Source organism: Odocoileus virginianus, chromosome 9, assembly GCF_023699985.2.
Source record: "Odocoileus virginianus isolate 20LAN1187 ecotype Illinois chromosome 9, Ovbor_1.2, whole genome shotgun sequence".
NCBI classification, from domain to species: Eukaryota; Metazoa; Chordata; class Mammalia; order Artiodactyla; family Cervidae; genus Odocoileus; species Odocoileus virginianus.
Window position 1 is genome coordinate 69341970 of NC_069682.1, and position 20412 is coordinate 69362381.

Consider the following 20412-nt stretch of genomic DNA (forward strand, 5'->3'; position numbering starts at 1 on the left):
GTCTGAACCACAGTTTCTTTCTTTGAAAAATAAGGTGATTGCACCTGCCTTAGGAAATCCACTCCTCTGACTTGCCTGAGGGCCTAGTGGCTGGGACTGCACACTCCCAGTATAGGGGGTCCAAGTTCGATCCCTGGTCAGGGAACTATATCCCACATGCCCAACCAAGAGTTCACATGCCAAAATGAAAGATCTTGCATGCCTCAAGGAAGACTAAAGATCCCACATGGTGCACCTAAGACCTGGTGCAGCCAAATAAATAAATAAAAATTTTTTTAATAGAAGATGAAAGAAATCCTCTCCTTTGGGTATTTTTGAAGACTAACAGGTTATGATGCTGAAGTGTTTTGAACACCACAGACAAAAACAAGTTGGCTAGAAACACATCAAGTTTGGGGCTTCCCTGGTGGCTCAGTGGTAAAGAATCCACCTCCAAATGAAGGAGACACAGGTTCAATCCCTGGGTCAGGAAGAACCACAGAAGGAGATGGCAACCCACTGCAGTATTCTTGCCTGGGAAATCTCATGGGCAGAGGAGGGTGGTGGGCTACAGTCCATGGGGTCGCAAAAGAGTCGGACACAACTTAGCAACTAAGCAACAATATCAAGTTTTAGGGGTTTTTGGCTCCTGACTGCTTTTTAAGTGTGCTATCAACTTCATTAAAGAAAGGAACAAACAGCATTTTTCTTGGTAGCATCACCTTCTAGAAGTCTGCTATCAGGAATTTCCCCATCGTTTAAGGAATGTCAAAGTCCTCTTCCAAATTTGTCCCATTCTTCTTCACACTGAATTTAATTCCCTCTGGCTTCGGTAGCAGGTCTCACCCAGATCCACTCTCACACCCATCCCACGCAAAAATATTCGACCCCCTGGTCTCTCAAAAATATAGGGGGAAACTTTTGACTTTCTGCTGCTCTTCTATTAAAGAGCTTTTCAACTAAAGCCCCAAGGAACCAGCATTAGGAACTGCTCTTTAAGGAAAGCACTCTCTGCCCACAGTGGCTGCCTCTTGGATCCAAACAAACCCTCTCTACTATTAGGAGGGAAAATTCAACTCTTTGGGGGTGTGTGTGTGCGCGCACAAGCGTGCACACACGCACATAAAGTGGGTTTATAAATCAGTTAATATGAATAATTATTAAAAATATTTACTCATCTATGATGTACACGAAAGACATGGTATCTGCTCTCTTATAGTCCATTTTCTAGCAGAAAATTCCATGAACTATTGAACAAGTGATTACTAAGGAATGCAATGCACAGGGTGTGAAGGGAGAGTTTGTAGGGGAATGGAGGTGGTGGGAGTTGGATGGAGGGATGCCCTGAGGAAGTCACTTTCTTTTGAGACCTAAGAGATGAGCTAGAGTCCCTAAGAGGAAGGTGGGGAAAGGGTTCTCAGCAGATGGAAAAGCTAGAGATGGAGGAGGAGGTATGTGAGAATGAATGGGAGGATGGGACAAGGTAGCACTGGGTATAGAAGTGGGAACCAGACTTGAGGAAACTTGTGAGATGAGTTAAGAGTTTGGGGCTTTATCTGAGGTCAGAGGAAGGACCTGTTCATCTTAGGAGAACCTGGCAGAGGATGGAGGGGAGGGTGGGGTTTGGGGCAAGGCAGGGGGGTCATGATGATACCGTGTAACCCAGGCTGGGACTTGAACCATGGTTTTTTAACTGAGGTCACACACCTATTCTGGGACCTTAATGAAGCTCAGCTTCTTTAAGTCTCATTGCATAAAGAATTCAGTGAGAGACAAAGTGATTAAGAAGTGAATTTATTTATTTAGACAGATATACACTCCATAGACAGAATGTGGTCCATTTCAAAAGATGAGAATGGTCTTGGAACAAACACACTCCACCGACAGAGTATGAGCCATCTCAGAAGATGAGGGGCCCCAAAATATGGGACAGTTACTTTTCATGGGCTGGGTAATTTCATAGACTAAAGAGTAGGAGGATTATTCCATCTATTTTGGGGAAGGGGTGGAGATTTCCAGAAATTGGTCCGCCACCCACTTTTTAGTCTTTGATGGTTGCCTTCAGAACTGTCATGGGTCTGTGTTGAGCTAATGTATTACAACGAGCATACAGTAAGGCTCAAGGTCTACTGGGAGTAGAATCTTCTGCCAGGTTGGTCCTAGTTGATTCTAACCAGTTTTTGTCATGTCCTATGGCTATGTCATTCTTTCAAAATGACATATGGCTGTGTCATTCTGCCCCTTCCCTCCTGTTTCAGTGACAACTGTCCAGAGGGGAGATGGGAGTGGCCTGGATGCAGCAGAGAGCAGTGGCTACAGCAGAGACAGAGGAGGGACAACCAACAGGCTTTGCTGGGAGACTGCTCCCAGGGGTGAGGAGAGGGAATGCTGGGAGACTGCGCCCAGGGGTGAGGAGAGGGAATGCTGGGAGACTGCACCCAGGGGTGAGGAGAGGGAATGCTGGGAGACTGCGCCCAGGGGTGAGGAGATGAATGCTGGGAGACTGCACTCAGGGGCGAGGAGAGGGAATGCTGGGAGACTGCGCCCAGGGGTGAGGAGAGGGAATGCTGGGAGACTGCGCCCAGGGGTGAGGAGAGGGAATGCTGGGAGACTGCGCCCAGGGGTGAGGAGAGGGAATGCTGGGAGACTGCACCCAGGGGTGAGGAGAGGGAATGCTGGGAGACTGCTCCTAGGGGTGAAGAGATGAATGCTGGGAGACTGCGCCCAGGGGTGAGGAGAGGGAATGCTGGGAGACTGCGCCCAGGGGTGAGGAGAGGGAATGCTGGGAGACTGCGCCCAGGGGTGAGGAGAGGGAATGCTGGGAGACTGCTCCCAGGAGTGAGGAGATGAATGCTGGGAGACTGCACCTAGGGGTGAGGAGAGGGAATGCTGGGAGACTGCTCCCAGGGGTGAGGAGAGGGAATGCTGGGAGACTGCTCCCAGGGGTGAGGAGATGAATGCTGGGAGACTGCGCTCAGGGGTGAGGAGAGGGAATGCTGGGAGACTGCGCCTAGGGGTGAGGAGAGGGAATGCTGGGAGACTGCGCCTAGGGGTGAGGAGAGGGAATGCTGGGAGACTGCTCTCAGGGGTGAGGAGATGAATGCTGGGAGACTGCTCCTAGGGATGAGGAGAGGGAATGCTGGGAGACTGCGCCCAGGGGTGAGAAGAAGGACTACTGGGAGACTGCGCCTAGGGGTGAGGAGAGGTAATGCTGGGAGACTGCTCCTAGGGGTGAGGAGAGGGAATGCTGGGAGACTGCTCCCACGGGTGAGGAGAGGGAATGCTGGGAGATTGCCTTCAGGGGTGAGGAGAGGGACTGCTGGGAGACTGCGCCCAGGGGTGAGGAGAGGGAATGCTGGGAGACTGCGCCCAGGGGTGAGGAGAGGGACTGCTGGGAGACTGTGCCCAGGGGTGAGGAAAGGGAAGAAGCATTGACAGCAGTCTGGTGCCTGGGAGAAGGGAGAGGGAGTGAGTCTGGGGGAAGGACAAAGAGTTCAGCTTGGTCAATGTTGAGTCTATGGCACCTGTAGAACATTCATGGGAAGATGTTGAGTAGACATTGATTCATCCAACCACTTGATCAGAAAATGCTGGTTAGGGATAGAATACAGAGTGATCAAAAGTTCAGACCAGACTCTATGACTTCAACCTCTGGCTCTGCCCACTTTCTAGCTGTGTAGTCAGCTCACTTCTGTCATCATGTGATCCTCTGCACAATGGGAGCCGTAATAACAGCACCTACTTCTTTGGTCAATAGTGACACCAAGGGGATGAATCCTTATAAAGACCTTACAGTAGTGCCTGCACCCAGGAAGGAATAACCACGTCCTATCTCAGCGCCTGCTGTGTGTGCCAGGCACTGTCCTAGGCTCTGGATCACAATGGAGAACAGCCCACAGCTCCCTGCTCTGCCGGAACTGACATTGTACCTAGTGGATACAGTCAGTGGTTATGAACAAGATACATTTCACAAAGAGATCACCTAGGCAGAAAATCATGCAGAATCAGGGCAAAGCAAATCACAGCAATTTTAGGCAGATGGTTGTGCATATGGAAGGAAGAGTGAGTGGAAGGGCCCCAGGGCAGGAACAAGCTCCATGAGGTGGGAAACAGAAAGGTCTGTGCAGCAAGAGAAACTTTGGGGGAAGTAGGCGGGGATTTGTTCAGAGGTGATTTTAGGGCATCTAGGTTGTAATTCCAGGTGCAGTGGGAATCCTCGAGAAGACTTGAAGCAGGGACACATCATGGTCTGATTTCATTTTTAAAAGGTCAGTAGCCAACAATAAGAAAATGTAACACACCAAGAGTAGAGAGAGAGGGAATTCCCTGGCAGTCCAGTGTAGGACTTCATGCTTCCAATGCAGGGGCACAGCCTCCATCCCCAGTCAGGGGACTAAGATCCCACAAGCCACACAGTGTGGCAAAAAAAAAAAAAAAAAAGAGTAAAGAGAAGTCCACGCTGGAGATGGAGATCTGAGATTATTCACCTAATGGAAAATGGTGTTAAGACGAGTGGTTATATGGACCCAGGAGGGTGCAGATTCACAATAAAATGGAGAATACGGCTCTGCTCTTGCCTTCCCACGTGACCCTGGAGGTGGGTCCACTTACAAGGGAGGGTGGTGCCTGGTACCATGTAATCATGGAGATGAATAACAACCAATGCAAACTTCTGCTTTAGATGTATGCTCCTCCCTTATACAACTCTAAGAAGCAGCCACACTAATTCTTGGAGTACATGCTGGCTATGTGTGCATTCTGCCCCTGCCTGTCCTGTGTTGTGCAATTCAGCCTCATTTTTCTCCTCTATAACGTGGGCATGATGAAATCTCCCACCACTCATGACTGTACAGAGGATGAGATTAGATAAACCCTGGGAAGGGATGTTGAAAGGAGAAAAAAGAAGGTTCTTTCTTCCCTCCATATTTCTTTTTTTTTCTTTCAACTACTTTACATCCTGGATTATGTCTCTTTTAAGTCTGTGTTTTGATATATGCTCTTTATTGACTAATTATCAGGTTTCATTGAAATTATATGTCAGTTTTCTAGAGTTTCATGTTTGATTCTTACGTAGTTTACTCTTAAAGTGCTAAACATTTATTAATGGTCTCCATCCAAAGAGCATGTAGATAGCTTGACATTGACAGATTTCTCACATGCATATTTGATGGGTATTTTTAGGAAAGAATTTGTTGCCACCCATAACATCAAGTTTCTTTCTCGGGAAGGAAGAAAGAGAAAAGGCTGTTGGGCAGATACCTGGGAGTGTCTGTTACAGTTTCTCTCCCAAAGGCAGAGAAATCAAATATAACACCCGACTTTTCCAGGCAAGACAAAATACTTTCAGGCCCCATGAACTGTCAAGGGTGCAGGCACAAAGTGTCTTTGGTCCAGGACTAAGCTGTCCAAGCACAAAGGTAGACAACATCCCTGGAGTCACTGGGATGAAGCAGAGTCAGGTAGACTGAGCTCAGAGCATCTACAGGGCATTTTGACAAGAGCCCTTTGACAACATTTTGACATTAATCAAAAAATGTTTGACAACCACATTTGACATTAATCACATGTGAGCTCTATCTTGGTTGCTTTAAAAAAAAAATTATCTCCTAATCCAAGTTGATTTTATGAGGCTAGAAATAATATAGATGAAGAAACTGAAGCTTGGAAGGATTAAATAATGTTGTCAAGGTCACCTAGCTAGGAAATGATGGAGCTGGGATTAACCTCTTCTCCAAGGTTACCTAATCAATAATGGCAGGAGTGCGATTTGAACTCTACTCTCTGACTTCAATGACTGCCCTCTAAAAGAAGTTTGAAAGCGATATAGTCTAAAGCCCTGGAGATTCACAAGACGGGACTCAAAGTTGTCAAATAAGGAAGCTCTGCTGTTCATAGTTTTTTCAATTAGATGATATAGAACCAAATTTTTGTATAAAAAATTTGGTTTACATTTATGCCATGAAGACCTTACCTGTGAGTTAGAGGAGGATGAGGGCTGACCAACCTAGACAGCATATTAAAAAGTAGAGACATTACTTTGCCAACAAAGGCCCATCTAGTCAAAGCTATGGTTTTTCCAGTAGTCATGTATAGATCTGAGTTGGACTATAAAGAAAGCTGAGCACTGAAGAATTGATGCTTTTAAACTGTGGTGTTGGAGAAGACGCTTGAGAGTCCCTTGGACTGCAAGGAGATCCAACCAGTCCATCCTAAAGGAGATCAGTCCTGAGTGTTCTTTGGAAGGACTGATGCTGAAGTTGAAGCTCCAATACTTTGGCCACCTGATGCAAAGAACTGTCTCATTTGAAAAGACCCTGATGCTGGGAAGGATTGAAGGCGGGAGGAGAAGGGGACGACAGAGGATGAGATGGTTGGATGGCATCACCAACTTAAAGGACATGAGTTTGAGTAAACTCCAGGAGTTGGTGATGGACAGGGAGGCCTGGTGTGCTGTGGTCCATGGGGTCGCAAAGAGTCAGACGCGACTGAGCAACTGAGCCAAACTGGACTGAGGCCTGAGAAAAGGCCATTGGATTTGGAAATGTGAAACTTGCTGCTGACCAGTAAGGGCATCAAATCTCCCTGGTTGTGAGCAACAGAAACTGACTCTGGCTACTGGAAGAAGAGAAGGAATTGGTGAGAATGGTGTGGTGACATAGAGGGCATCTATTCTCTCTTCCTGACTGTACCCTTAAGTTACATCCCATTGGATCCATCAGTTGGCAACCAATAGCACTAGCTGATGTAATTCAGTCTTGGAGTTGAAGGAAATGCTAAAAAGAATTCTGCTTGGAAAGGATGGGAAACAGGAGAAATCAAGGTCTTCTCAGGCTGCTTTTGAATGAATACCATACATTTTCAGGATTTTTGTCATTTATTAAGAAGTGAAAGTGTTAGTCACTTGGTCATGTCCAATTCTTTGTGAACGCGTGGACTATAGGCCGCCAGGCTCCTCTGTCCATAGAATTCTGCAGGCAAGAATACTGGAGTGGGTAGCCAGTCCCTTCTGCAGAGAATCTTCCTGACTCAGGGATGGAGCGAAGGTCTCCAGCATTGCAGGAAGATTCTTTACCCTCTAAACCACGAAGGAAGCATTCATTGGTCAACATTAAAATTCCAAGGAGAGCAACTGATTGGCCACTCTTGGTCTGGGGGGTAAAATCAAGAACTCTGATTGACAAGCCCCTCAACCTGCCTGTCCCATCTGGGGTGGAGGAAGGGTTGTTCCCTCAAACAAAAATCAGGCTACCTTTTTTAAAATTATTTATTTCTTTGTTTATTTTTGGTTGTTCTAGGTCTTGGTTGTTGCTCTCAGTCTTTCTCTAGCTGCGGTGAGAAGGGGCTACTCTTCGTTGCATTGCACAGGCTTCCCATTGCAGGGCCTCTCTTGTTGTGGGGCACAGGCTCTGTAATTGTGACTCATAGGCCTTAGTACAGGAGGGCCTCAGTAAGCTCCATGGCATGTGGAATCTTCCCGGACCAAGGATGGAACCCATGACCCCTGCATTGGCAGGCAGATTCTTATCCACTTTACCACCAAGCAAGTCCAAAATCAGGCTAGTGTTATCAGAAAAAGGACAAAAGGATGCTAGGTGACAAAACAGCAAAATAGCCAATACACTCAGAAAGACAGGTTTTCTCTGAGTTAGGGAGGTTGAAAGGGTCCAAGAGGACAAAGAGCCATTGTTTGGTTAAAGGTACCCTGTTTCCTCCTGGGAATTTCTCAGATGTCTGACGTTCATTTGTTTACAGTCATCTTAGAGTGGGCAAGTCTACAGCTGACTCATAGCACCTCCCATTTCAACCTTGTTAAATAAGAACAAGCTACCTTTTCCCGAACACTTACTGTGAGTTCACCCGACAAGCCACACTTTTAAATGCCCTCCAGGCCAGGTGAGTAATGGGGACTGAAGTATTTGGAGTTGGGGTGGAGGCAGGAGGACAGTAAGGAATGGTGGGGATTATGGAAACTGGAGAGAACACTCCCCTCCCGAGAAGAGAGCAGCCCCCTTAGCTTAGTTCACGGCTTTCAAAGTGTGGTCCCTTAAATAGCACCATCAGTGTCCCTGGAAACCCTTAGATGCAGATTCTCAGACTTCTCCCCAGTCCTACTGACTCAAACCCTGGAGGTAGAGATCTCAAATCTGTGTTTGAACAAGTGGCCTAAGTGATCCTGATGCTTGCTCAGGTTTGAGGCCCAGTGTTCTAGTTGACGGTTGCCACTGTGTTCCCAGACCATTTCCTTTTACTGAAATGTTGATATTAGAATTTTACTTTTATGTGAAATTCCTCACTCTTAAATTTGACAACTAATTCAAATTTTTAAAATATACTATGTGGGTTCACAATACAATATTCTATCCAGATTTGCAACCTCTGGTTTATGCTGTTGATATAGAACAGGGCCCTGTGGGGCTTCTGAGCACAACGTCTTTCTGTGTCTCCCATTTCTTTGATTATAGAAAACAGCCTTCATTCAACCTCCATGACCTTCCTTGAGGTCCAATCAGCAGATTCAAGCAATTGTTAGTTAGGGAAGGAAGGGGATGGGAGAAAAGGGAGAAACAGTCAAGAACAGCCTTGGGGCAAGGTTCTGCTTCCCCATTAACAGATACATACAGCAATATTTTTGTACTATTTTGCAGGTATTGAAACCCCTTCCAGGTGGGAGAAGTGAACGATTAATGATGGTAATCTGCCCACAAGCATGTCGACCCCAGACACATTGGACTTACCTGCAAGTTGATGATGCTGTTTCCTACTATGTCACCACCAACCCATCAGAAGAATATCCATGAGCTGATCATGTCCTCTTTGCACAATCACTGTAAAACTTCTCACTGTCTTCTCCAAGTTGAGATGCATGGTTTTGAGGGCATTAGATTGCTGTGGCCCCGTTTGCCTGGCAAAGTAACAAAGCTGCTCTTTTCTACTCCATCCAAAATTCTGTCTCTAAGAATCAATTCAGCACGAGCATACAGAGAAGCTGAATTTTGGACCTTAGTCTTCCCTTTGAACCTTAAAATAATCCTACAAAACACTTCACCCTCCTTCTTTTGCACTCACTGTACAGTTTGTAGGATCTTAGTTCCTTGACTAGGGATTGAACTTGGGCCCTCAGCAGTGAAAGCACGGTGTCCTAACCACTGGACAGCCAGGGAATTCCCTCGTGATAACCTCTTTCAAGGAAGAAGAAGATGTAGGTCCCAAAAGTGAGATGCTGTTATGTCACATAGGAATTAGCCTCTGCCCTTTTTAGATTGTATGTAGAAGCAAACTGTATGAACACACCTAGCGCACAAGCTAACATCATAAAAGCTAAACATCTTTTGTATGCCATGGGCCATGGACCTACGGATGCTTTCTCCTCCATTTGTGTGCCCCACCCCATCCCACTCGCCTCAGGCTAATCCCCATTCCTGTCAAGAGAGTCAGTCCCCAGGAGAGCCCAAGAGGGCTAGAGAGGGGTGAGGCCAGGCAGTTTCCTGGCCTGGGCAAGCTGGCCAGGTGCCAGAAGAAAGTTGTGGGCAGCACCACCCGGGGCTGAATGTCCAGCAGGCAGCTGGATTCACAGGCTAAAACCAGCTTCCCCATCAACATGTCCCCTGCGTGTCCTAGACTGAGGAGCCGCCCTGGGCTGAGCCCCCACCTGACTCCAGCCACTGTTAACTATTCTCTGTGCTCAGAGTAAACAGCCCTCGCCCCTCCCAACGAGGACCTGTCTCCAGTCCCCAGGCTGGACATGGGAAGTGGGGGAGGTATTCAAAGCCTCTTTTCCCCGGGGCATTTGTGGGGACAGTGGTTGGACATATTTCTGTCATCAAGTCCTGCTCACCTGTCATCCCCATGGCCACTGCTCTCCACCCCTTCCACCCTCCAGCAGCAAAGACCTCCTGGGGCTTACTGAGCTCAGATTTAGATCAGTAAGGATGTTTGAAGGTACTTCTTGCTGGGTAACTGTGCTTTGGCATTTACTAGCCTCCCATGGACAGAGGAGCCTGGTGGGCTGCTGTCCATGGGGTCACGAAGAGTCGGACCTGACTGAGCGACTTCACTTTCACTTTTCACTTTCCTGCATTGGAGAAGGAAATGGCAACCCACTCCAGTGTTCTTGCCTGGAGAATCCCAGGGATGGGGGAGTCTGGTGGGCTGCCGTCTATGGGGTCACACAGAGTCGGACATGACTGACGCTACTTAACAGCAGCAGCCTGCATGTTAAACCTCGATGTCTACTCATCAGTCTCCTTACAAACAGGAGACACCATCTCTGCCCATTTACAGATCTCTGGAGATGACTACTTGGCCGCTCAGAACAGAGAAGAGATTCATTTAAGGTCCCGCAGCTAGGAAGTGGGAGAGAAGGAAGCCAAACCCAACTCTGTCACCCCGAGGCCAATGATGAGAGCTCCTTTAATTACTTTCTCTACAGCAACTGTGTGCCCTAGATGTGTCACAAAATCATACATTTATGATGGACAGGAAAAAAAACAGACTTGGAGAGATGGAGACTAGGAATCAAACCTTGTCTCTACAGCTTCACGTGGGACGTGGGAAGTTGGGAGGGCCTCCTGCACAGTTCATCTGTCACAAACGGTTGGCAATGACAATATCCCTCTGTTCACAGGTGTCTGGGACCATCCATGGCTGCACGAGGCACTGAGCACAGACAGTGAGTGAACCTGAGTGTGCGTGGAAAAGAGAGCGAGGGAGAAACACACATCCTGAATGGCTCCAGATGTTAACAGGTGTTTCACCTTCTCTGGCCTCAGTGTCTTGTGTCCAGTGGGTTCCTGTATAAGTAGGCTTTCCTGTAGCTCCTTCTGGGTGCTGTGTATCACTACACAGCAGGCCCACCACGAATCCCTAAAGAGAGATCCGAACCCTGATCTGCTGACCCCGAGTCCAGCCACTTCATCTGCAGTCTCTCCCAGTGGGTCCTGCCCTCCTCTCTCCTACCGCAGTGGGCGTCACAGCGAGACCCCTGGGTCTTGGAATGGGATCCCGGGAGTCCTGGGTCTAGCCCTTGGCTTCCTGTTGCCCTGCCCCCAGGGCCCAGAGGGAGGTGGGGAGGGGGGAGGGGACAAGGGTCCGGGTGCGACCAGCTGCACCCGGCCAGGAAGCCGCTTAGGTTCCTGGTTCCCACTGGGGCCAGAGTGACACCTGATCCCGGGAGATTGTGAAATGACGGGAGGTGGCAGTCGGCCCGCCTGCCCTCCACCCGCAGGGGCTCAGTCCCGCCCCTACCCCACGCCCCCCAGGAGCCCAGTTAAATCTTGCTGGCGGCGCCTCATTCCCGCACCCCGCCCTGGCGAGCACCATGCCTGCCTGCCGCCTCGGTCCGCTCCTCGCCGCCCTCCTCCTTGGCCTGCTGCTGGGCCTCCCCCCGGTCACAGGTGAGTGGGGCGGGGAAAGGCTGGGTGCCCAGAGGGGCCGAACCGGGAGCGCAGGAACGGAGCGGGGCAGGAGCTTAGAGCCTCTCTGAGCAGTGAGGATTCCCCGGGGCGGAAGTGGGGAGTCCCCTGCAGGCTAAAATGTGGGGATCCCTGGTGCTCTGAAGGCGGTAGCCCTTGAGCTTCAGATGTGTGGTCCAGTGTGCTGGAGGTGCGCGGAGACCACTGAAGACTGACCCTTATGCCCGGGATGGGGCGGGGGGTGGGGGGGGGCGGCGGGGGTGGGGAGGTTCTTTGCTGATCCTGGAGATGCAATGGCCAGTGGCAGGGACCCTCTGCCGGGACATCGGAAGCTCTAGAAGCTCAGTTGGGCTGGGGTCTCCTAAAAATTGAAGGCTCAGAGGCCAAGGGTCCTCCTGTCCTGGAGGACCCGGTCCCTGGAGGTGGGGCTCTCTGGAGGCTGTTAGGGCGGGGCCTAGGAACAGAGACTCAGAATTCGGGGGTGGGGGGCGGATTGAGATTGCGGGCCATCAGACACGAGGTGGGCATCCTCTGAGAGCGGGCCCGGGTCCCCCACTGCCCGTCCACCTCCCAGGCGCAGGCGCAGAGAAGCCGGGTGTGTGTCCCGAGCTGGAGGGTGACGTGAACTGCACGAAGGCTTGCGTCTCGGATGAGAACTGTAAGGACAACCTCAAGTGCTGCCAGGCCGGCTGCTCCACCGTCTGCCAGATGCCTAATGGTAACTTGAGGGACCCGCGCGGGCCGGGGCGGGGCAGCGGAGGTGCGGCAGAAGGGAGCGCCCCGTTTCGGGCACGCCAGCGCGACCGACCCAGGGGTCCAGGACCAGGTCGAAGTGGCTGGAACCGGATCAGCCCGTGCTCTCCCTCCCGCGGCCCCGGGGACACCGAGGCGTCGCTGACATGCCTCCGAGGGGAAGGGAGGTCCCCCACTCCCAGCCAGATTCATCGCTCTGGTGCATGACGGACTTCCGGGACGCACCGCGGGGACGTGATTCCGGGCCATCCATTGTTCCTTGAGATCTGGGCGCCGGGTCGAAGCTTCCTCCTGGCAGGGGGTTTAGCCGCGGTGCAGCCCATGGCTGTCCAGTGGGCTGAGTCCCAAGGTTTGGAACTCGATCCCGTTTCAGAACCCCTTTCCTGTGGCCTTTCCGGCCCTGGGGGAAGGCTTTGGGATGCCTACTGGCCCGGACTTCCCAAATTCCTCTGTCCAGATGGAGGCTTTCCAGGTTTAGGAGAGCACTCCGCCCATCTTAAAGATATGATGTGAGCTGCAAAAAGAGAGAAAGATTCTTGTCCAAGGTCACACTGCCATCCCTGGCTGGACAGGATTCATAACACAGGGGGTCCCTTTTTTCTCTGAGTGGCTTGAAGAAAGTCAGGACCCCATCCTGAGCAACCCTCCCCCTTCCTCCTCTTAACACCCTCTCTTCCGCTCTGAAGACTGAATGAGAGTGTGTGAAGCTTACCCTTCACAGAAAGCACTTGCTGGAGCTCAAGTCTGTCCAGTAGGTCCTAGGGACTCCTACCTGAGCAGGAAGGGGTCTTAGACAGCTTGGACCCTGAACATCTAATTTTTCAGAGGGAAAAACTGAGGACTAGAAGCCAGGATCCCATTGTGTTGGGATCACTGGTCTTTACCCAGAGAAAAAGTCCCTATGTTGCTTCCTCCCTGTGATTTCTCTGAAGATGCCCACGGGGCCAGGAAGGCCTGTAATCAGAGACCTCAGTCAGAGCTGGGTGGTGGGAGCTGGAGGGAGAAACAGCCCATCAGGGGGGCTTGTGGATCTGGGGATCTCTAACCTGGACCAAAGTCAGGAAAACCAGGAGAGGAGGACGTTGGGAGAGAAAGACAGACAGATGGGAGGGGAGTGGGGAGAAAAGAGGAGTTTCTGCTTGGGGGAGTCTCTGCTCCTCCCTGGTCTCAGATGGATAGACTGAGGCAGGAAGAGGGGCAGGGCCAGAGGGTCTCCTGAATCAGAATCTTTGTTGTACCATCTGCAGGTTGTGTGTCCTGAGCAAATGGCTTCCCCTCTCTGAGCCTCTGTTTTCTCCTTTATACAATGGAATGGTAATCTCAGATGTTGTAGGACTGATATGAGGCTAAATGAAATGATAACACGTGAGATGTCTCAGGAGAGAGTAGAGCCTCCACTCACAGTGGCTTGTTTGGTGAGTCACGGGCTCCTGATGCCCTTCTGTCCTGGGGCAGCTCGGTGTTGAGAGCTCCTGCCCTTCTCCAGGGAAAGGGTGTCTGTGCAGGAAGGCAGCCCACCGTGTCCTCTCAGCTCATCACCCAGCTCTGTGCCTGCTTGACGTTTGGCTGGACTTGCTCCTGGGGCTTCTGGGCACTGAGACCAGCTCCCTCCTCCTTGAGCTTGGAGTGGAGCACAGGGTGTGTGTGTGTGTGTCTGTGTGTGTGTGTCTGTGTGTGTGGACATTGAAAGGCTGAGCCCAAGTCTTGGTTTTACTTCTGATCAGCAGTGTGATGTTGGGTGATGCCTTCACCCCTCTGGGTTTCATTTTCTTCCTCTATAACAAGAATACAGTAATAAGAACTATCCCCTACAGAAGAGATGTTTGATGTGAAAATTAAAGGACAAAATGGATTTGCACTAAGGACTTTGTAATTGGTACATCTCTGTGGTTGTGTGTGTGTGTGTGTGTGTGTGTGTGTGTGTGCACTAGTGGAAGAATGCTTCTCTGGGTGTTAGAGTGAGAGTGTAGAGGGGACCTTGGTTCCACCTGGTTGTAACTAGGAGTGAGTATACGGGAGTGAAAGCATTGTGGGTGTGTCACCCTTACATGGGCACTATGGTTTACAGCTTACAAAGCAGCAAAATGCATGGTGCACAGACTTGAAGCCAGGTTCCTGGGTTCAAATCCTGTCTCTACCCTGTTTGACTTTAAGCAAATTATTTAACTTCTTGTTGACTCAGTTTCCTCATCTGCAACATGAGGAAATTGTTACAGCTCCTTGTCCCCGGTTCTAGGATTACCCCGAGGATTAGATGAGTTAATAAATCTCACAAGCTTCAGATAATACCTGCTACTTAGAAGGAGCTAAGTGTTAATGGCTGCCTTTACTCATCATCATTATTTTTGCTACAAAGGATGTTGACTTCTCAGGGAGAAGTCTGTTGCCTCCATTGCTTCCATAACAACCCTGTGGTGTGGTCAGCGCTGATCTCATCTGACACCTGAAGACACGGGGCTCTAGGGGCTTTTCATCCTGAGGCCACAAAGTTAGGAGAAGGCAGAGCTGGGACTCAGACTGGAGTCCAGTGATCTCAAAACCCCTGGGAGGAGAGAACAGGAGAAAGGAAGGTTGCAGACAAACTTCCAACACCCCAGAGATTCGCTCAGGCGGGCAGCTGTCTTGTTTGTGAATCCAGGTGGGCAGACATGCTGTGGAGATGTGTGCAGCCACCTGCTTCGGCTCTGCTCACCACCTCTTACTCCTCTTTCTACCCAGAGAAGAAGGGCTCCTGCCCTAAGGTGGACATCGCCTTCCCCCAGCTCGGCCTCTGCCGGGACCAGTGCCAGGTGGACAGCCAGTGTCCTGACCTGTTGAAATGCTGCCGCAATGGTTGCGGGAAGGTGTCCTGTGTCACCCCTGTCTTCTGAGGTAGGTGCCCTGGGGTGGGGGGACGGATACATTGATACCCAGATGTGACAACCCCTGCAGGAGCCTGAAAAGGAGCCCCTGAGCTAACACAGTGCTATTTGCTTATCCATCCTTTGATTTGTTCTCATCCATTCAACATAGTCACTGAGCATCTATCACATGTGGTGCACTGCTCTAGGTGCTGGGAAGCTCCATGAGTAAACAAACCCAACAAAAATTTCTCTCTGATGGGTTTTATATACTGTGCATGCATGTGTGCTAAGTCATTTCAGTTGTGTCTGACTCTTTGAGACTCTATGGACCTGAGCGCACCAGGCTCCTTCAACACCTTCATTCCCTGCAAAATGTTAGCAGGAAATAAGTGACCTGGAGAAAAAGAAAACAGAAGGAGGATACGGAGTAGGGATGGGGAGCAACAGGGAGCTGTGTTGCAGTTTTATCACAGGACCTTCCAAAAGGCAGCATTTGAACAAACTTGTTGGAGATGATGAAGGGAACTGGGAGCTTTCAGAGAGACTGTTATGGCCAGTGGGGGCAGCGGATATAAAGCAGTAGAACCCCTGGTGTGTTTCAGGAAAAGCCTCCTATGATCAAAGAGAGGGCAATAGAAGAGAGGGTCAGAGAGGCAGTTGGGTAGTGGAGAGACCTGATAGACCATGTAAGGACTGTGGTCTTTTTTAAAATATATTTTATTTATTTATGACTGCACTGGGTCTTCACTGCTAGGCACAGGCTTCCTTTGGTTGCAGCAAGCTGGGGCTACTCTTTGTTCCATTGCACGGTTTCTCATTGTGGTGTCTTCTATTGTTGCGGAGCCCAGGCTCTAGGCAAGCAGGCTTCCGGAATTGCAGCACGCAGGCAGTAGTTACAGCACACGTGCTTAGTTGCTCTGTGGCATGTGGAATCTTCCTGGACCAGGGATCGGACCCAGGTCCCCTGTACTGGCAGGCAGATTCTTAACTACTGGACCACCAGGAAAGTCCAGGACTTTGGTCTTGACCCAGAGATGTTGGGCCCTTGGAAACGGACCTGCTCTTGACTTGGATTTAAAAGGATTGCTCCGGCTCCTGTGTGGAGACCCTAGAGGGGGCAGTGGCAGAAGCAGGGAGACCAGCATGGAGGCTCCTGCAAGAGGCCAGGTGGGAGGTGATGGGCCAGGTGACCTAAGAGGCTGGGTTTGCAACATGGTGAAGGTGGACGGGACAATATTTGCTGATTATTTGGGCTGTGAGATTTACTCCTTTTCCCCTTCACTTGTGCACTTATTACTCTGTGGCCGACAGGACTACATTCACCTGCTTTGAGTGGTTCCCATGCCTAAAGATAAGATCGTGGAACCTCTCCTTCCCCACAGATAATTAAAAATAAAACAATGTTAAGTCATAAAGCAAGCATAAGGAAGTAAAGAGAGGGACTTCCCTGGTGGTCCAGTGGCAAAGAGTCTGAGCTCCCAATGCAGGAGGCCTGGGTTCGATCCCTGGTCAAGGAGCTAGATCCCACATGCTGCAACTCAGACCCAGTGCAGCCAAGTGAATAAATACATAAAGATTTTTTTAAAAAAAAGAAAAGAAAGAGAAACAAAACCCAAGGCACATGCATCTTCAGTCCACTGAGGGATCCAGCCCTGTGCCGTGTGCTGGAACAAAAGGTGATGGCTGCCCTTCCTCACCGAGCTTGCAGCCAGGTGGCTGAGGCAGACAGATGGACAGACACTCCCAAAGCCTACCATCAGTGCGGCAGTGGAGGGCAGGGCTGGGTGTGGTAGGAACAGAGGAGGAAGCCTCACCTTCCCAAGGGTGGGGGAAGGAGGGAGCAGGGTTCTGAGCCAGTCCTGAAGGATGAGTGCAAGGTGGGTAGTCTGGTGAAGTACAGTGGTAGGGAAGCTGTTCCAGATGGAGGGAACCCCGGAAGGACCTGAAAGGTTGTTGCTGAACGATTAGACGCGGGATTCTTGGCCTCCGGAGGAGACGAATTCAATCCGGGGCCAGAGACGAGGCTGGATCGCTCAGAGCTTTTGTGTAATAAAGTTTTATTAAAGTATAAAGGAGATAGAGAAAGCTTCTGACATAGGCATCAGAAGGGGGCAAAAGAATACCCCCCTCCTAGTCTTTAGCTGTCTGTTATATAGTCACTCACAGTCTGTTAATGAAAAGGATGTCATAAAATTTAGAATGACGTCAGATAATTTATCCCTGGCCATAAAACAATTGACTTGAATCTTGTAGAAGGGCAGAATACCAACAAATAATTTCATTTACATAGATTAGGGGAACAATACCTGAGTAAGTAAATTAGGCCATTTGGCGGAACCAACTTGAAGATAGAGTCTGGGGTTCATTAACATAGCTTAAGACAACATTTCCATACGAAAAAGAAACGTATTGGTCAACTCAAGGTTTGAGAGTAGTTAGCTTCAGGTGAGACCAGGTGTCATGGCAACACAGCACTTTAAGAGAAACCTCTTTTAAATTTGTGTAGAGAAGGAAAGGCATATCGCTGGTTTGTTTCTTCCTGCTGCTTAAGAGAGATAAAAATGTCTGGCACCTGCAGCTTCTTTTTTCCATTTGGAGACCCCTGCCTTCCTGCCTGTTACCCTCTCAGACCCCCTGGTTGTAATCTCATTGCTAATCGTGCGCTGCTGTTGATAAGCTGTCAGTCAATAGACTGGCAGGCCAGTGATGGAACCTATTGCCCAGATGTGAAGACTGAGACCCAGAGAGAGGGGAGGACATGCCCAAGGACCCATGGTTGCTAACTCAGTGCCTGAAAGAGAAGCACGGTCTCCCCAGGACCCGGAGCTCTCCAGCGATGCCTGCTGCCTCTTGCCTCCATGTGTGCCAACAGCATGGGCTGGCGTTGCAGTCAGGAAGACCTAGGTTCAGATTTCAGCCTCTGACAATTAACTGGCCTTTTTCACCTCCCTGAACTGCAAATATTTTGTTGATAAAATGGGATATATAAGATCTTTTTGATCAGTTAACTCAGCTTAACCGAAGGAATGGGGGCATAGTGCAACTTCCTAGTGGTGGAAGGATTCTTAGAGAGGTAAACGACAGTGACCCCTCATGAATGGTCACAGTGGTCCGTGGGGACCATGGTATACCCCGGTGTATCCAGGGAAGGTCAGAGCAGAAGAGGTGAGTCTAGGACCTCTGGAAAAATGCCGGCAGAGCCCCAAGGCCTCGAGAAAATGAGGCTTTGCTGGGGGGCAGGGGCTAGGAAGGTAGCGGGGAATGTGATGGAGTGGGAGGAGCTTTGAATCAGAATTTAAGCTGCAAGCGCTCTTGTCTAGTGTCCCCGGTATTGTTGTTGATGGTATTGTTATGATTTTCTTCCTCCAGCTCCAGCCACCGCAGCCTGTGGACTGAGGGAGCAGCAATGTCTGCCTGGCCCTGTCTGGCTCCAGCCCAGCTGCCCTCCTCCCTGGCCTCTTCCCTCCATCCTGAGCTGACCACAGCTGCTTCTTTTTCCAACCAATAAAGTGACTGCTTCCAGCACTGGCGGGCCTGTGGCCTCTGTTCTTATTATTCGGGCACATTCCATTCCTGCCTGCAACCGTGAGCTGGGGAGGCGGGGGAGTGGGCGTGGCCACCAGATCGTCCAGGCAGAGTCCCAGAAGAGGTGAGCTGTGACGGGTGACACAGTGATGGTAACTCAGGGCTCTGTGTGCTGAGGCCCTTCCCCGGTTAATCCGCCCACCAGCCCTGTGCAGTTGCAGGTTATTCTCCCAGGGTGATGGAGGAGAGAACTGGGGCTCAGAGAGATGCTGGAATCCCTCCAGAGTTGCTGGGAGTTCTGACAACAGCAGCAGGTACTGTGTGCCTGACGCAGGGCTGGGAGATTCGTTTGTGAGATCTCCTGGATCCCCCAAATAGCCCTCAGATTGTGATAAGGGCTTCCTTGGTGGCTCAGTGGTAAAGAATCTGCCTGCAGTGCAGGAGACCTGGGTTAGATCTCTCATCTGAGAAGATCCCACATGCCATGGAGCGACTATGCCCCTGGGTCTCAACTACTGAGCCTGTGTTACAGCCAGGTCTCCGCCAAGTTACTTCCTTGGGGCCACACAGAAAGAAGGTAACAAAGTCAGGGTGCTTTGTTGTAGGTTTTTGTTTTTGTTTTAATCAAGCTGTTATTTTGTAGAAATAACACATGGATCACAGTTCAAAAAGTAAAATAAGGATATACAATGTATGTCCCACATCTTCTTTAAAATGAATAGCCAGGCTTCCCTGGTGGCTCAGTGGTAAAGAATCTGCATGCCAGTGCAGGAGACCAGGGCTGGATCCCTAACCCAGGAAGATCCCACATGCCTCAGAGCAAATAACAGCCCAACTGTGGCCTAGATGGGTGGGATGAGGGGAGAGGGAGGTGATATATATATACATATAGCTGATTTACTCCCTGGTAAGGCAGAAACTAACTCAACATTCTAAAGCAAATATACTCCAAAAATAGAAAAGAATACACAGTGAAACATCATTCACCCTTGACACTCTTCCTCCACCCCCAGCTACTCTGTTCCTTTTTTCTTTAAGAATTCCTTTTAAAAAAAAAATCGTTATTTGTTACCATATTGCTTCTGTTTTATGATTTGGTTTTCTGGCAGCAACACGTGGGATCTTAGTTCCCCAGCCAGGGATGAAACTCACACCTGCATTGAAAAGCAAAGTCTTAATCAGTGGAACATCAGAGAAGTCCCTACTCTGTTGTTTTCTGTGGAGGCCATGAATGCTATCAGTTTCTTGTATCTTCTTTCCAAGCTAGAGCTCAAGCTCACTCCCTCTATCCTTTCTTCTCTCTGTACCCTTCTCTTTATTCCCTCCTCTCTATCCCTTCTTTCTATATTTATTTATTCTCTCCATCTCCTGGCTCCAGGGCCAGAATCCTGGTAAACTGCCACCCCTCCAGAGCTCAGGGCAGGGTCTCTTCTTGCCCTGACCTCCCATCTCCAATAACAGGCTGCCTTGCTGTTGTCTCTAAACCCCACCTCCAGTCTAAAGGACTGTGTACGGTAAAACTGATGCAAAAACAAATATCTGCTCTTCAGTAAAGGGCAGGTTGGGGTTGGTGGGATAATAGAAAGCTACATTTGAGGGAACCAGAGCTTAAGAAGTGAAGTTCTGAAGCCAGACCAGTAGAGGAAAGCCCTGTCTGAGAAACAGCGTAAGCAGAGGTATTGCTCACTTGGGAAATCCTTTTTGAGTTCTTACTATATGTTCTGTTCTAGGTGGGGCGGATTTGAGATCAAGGAGGTGTGTGGTGTATGCGTGTGCATGTGTGTGTGTGTAGTGGGGAAGAACAGTCAATAAATGAATGAAACAATGCATATATAACATGTCACGTGGTGGCAAGATTATGGCAAACTATAAAGATGAGTAAGATGTTTCAATGCTGTTCT

The 20412-nt window shown here is 49.7% G+C and overlaps 1 protein-coding gene across 1 annotated transcript; it reads left to right on the forward strand.

Annotated features, from left to right (window-relative positions):
• Positions 1 to 11246: 11246 nt before the first annotated feature.
• Positions 11247 to 18511, forward strand: WFDC2 (WAP four-disulfide core domain 2). Its single transcript, XM_070472694.1, has 4 exons — positions 11247 to 11372; positions 11965 to 12108; positions 14862 to 15014; positions 18356 to 18511. The coding sequence occupies exons 1-3, from the start codon at positions 11297 to 11299 to the stop codon at positions 15011 to 15013; spliced, it is 372 nt and encodes a 123-aa protein (XP_070328795.1). The 5' UTR covers positions 11247 to 11296; the 3' UTR covers position 15014; positions 18356 to 18511.
• The last annotated feature ends 1901 nt before the right edge of the window (positions 18512 to 20412 follow it).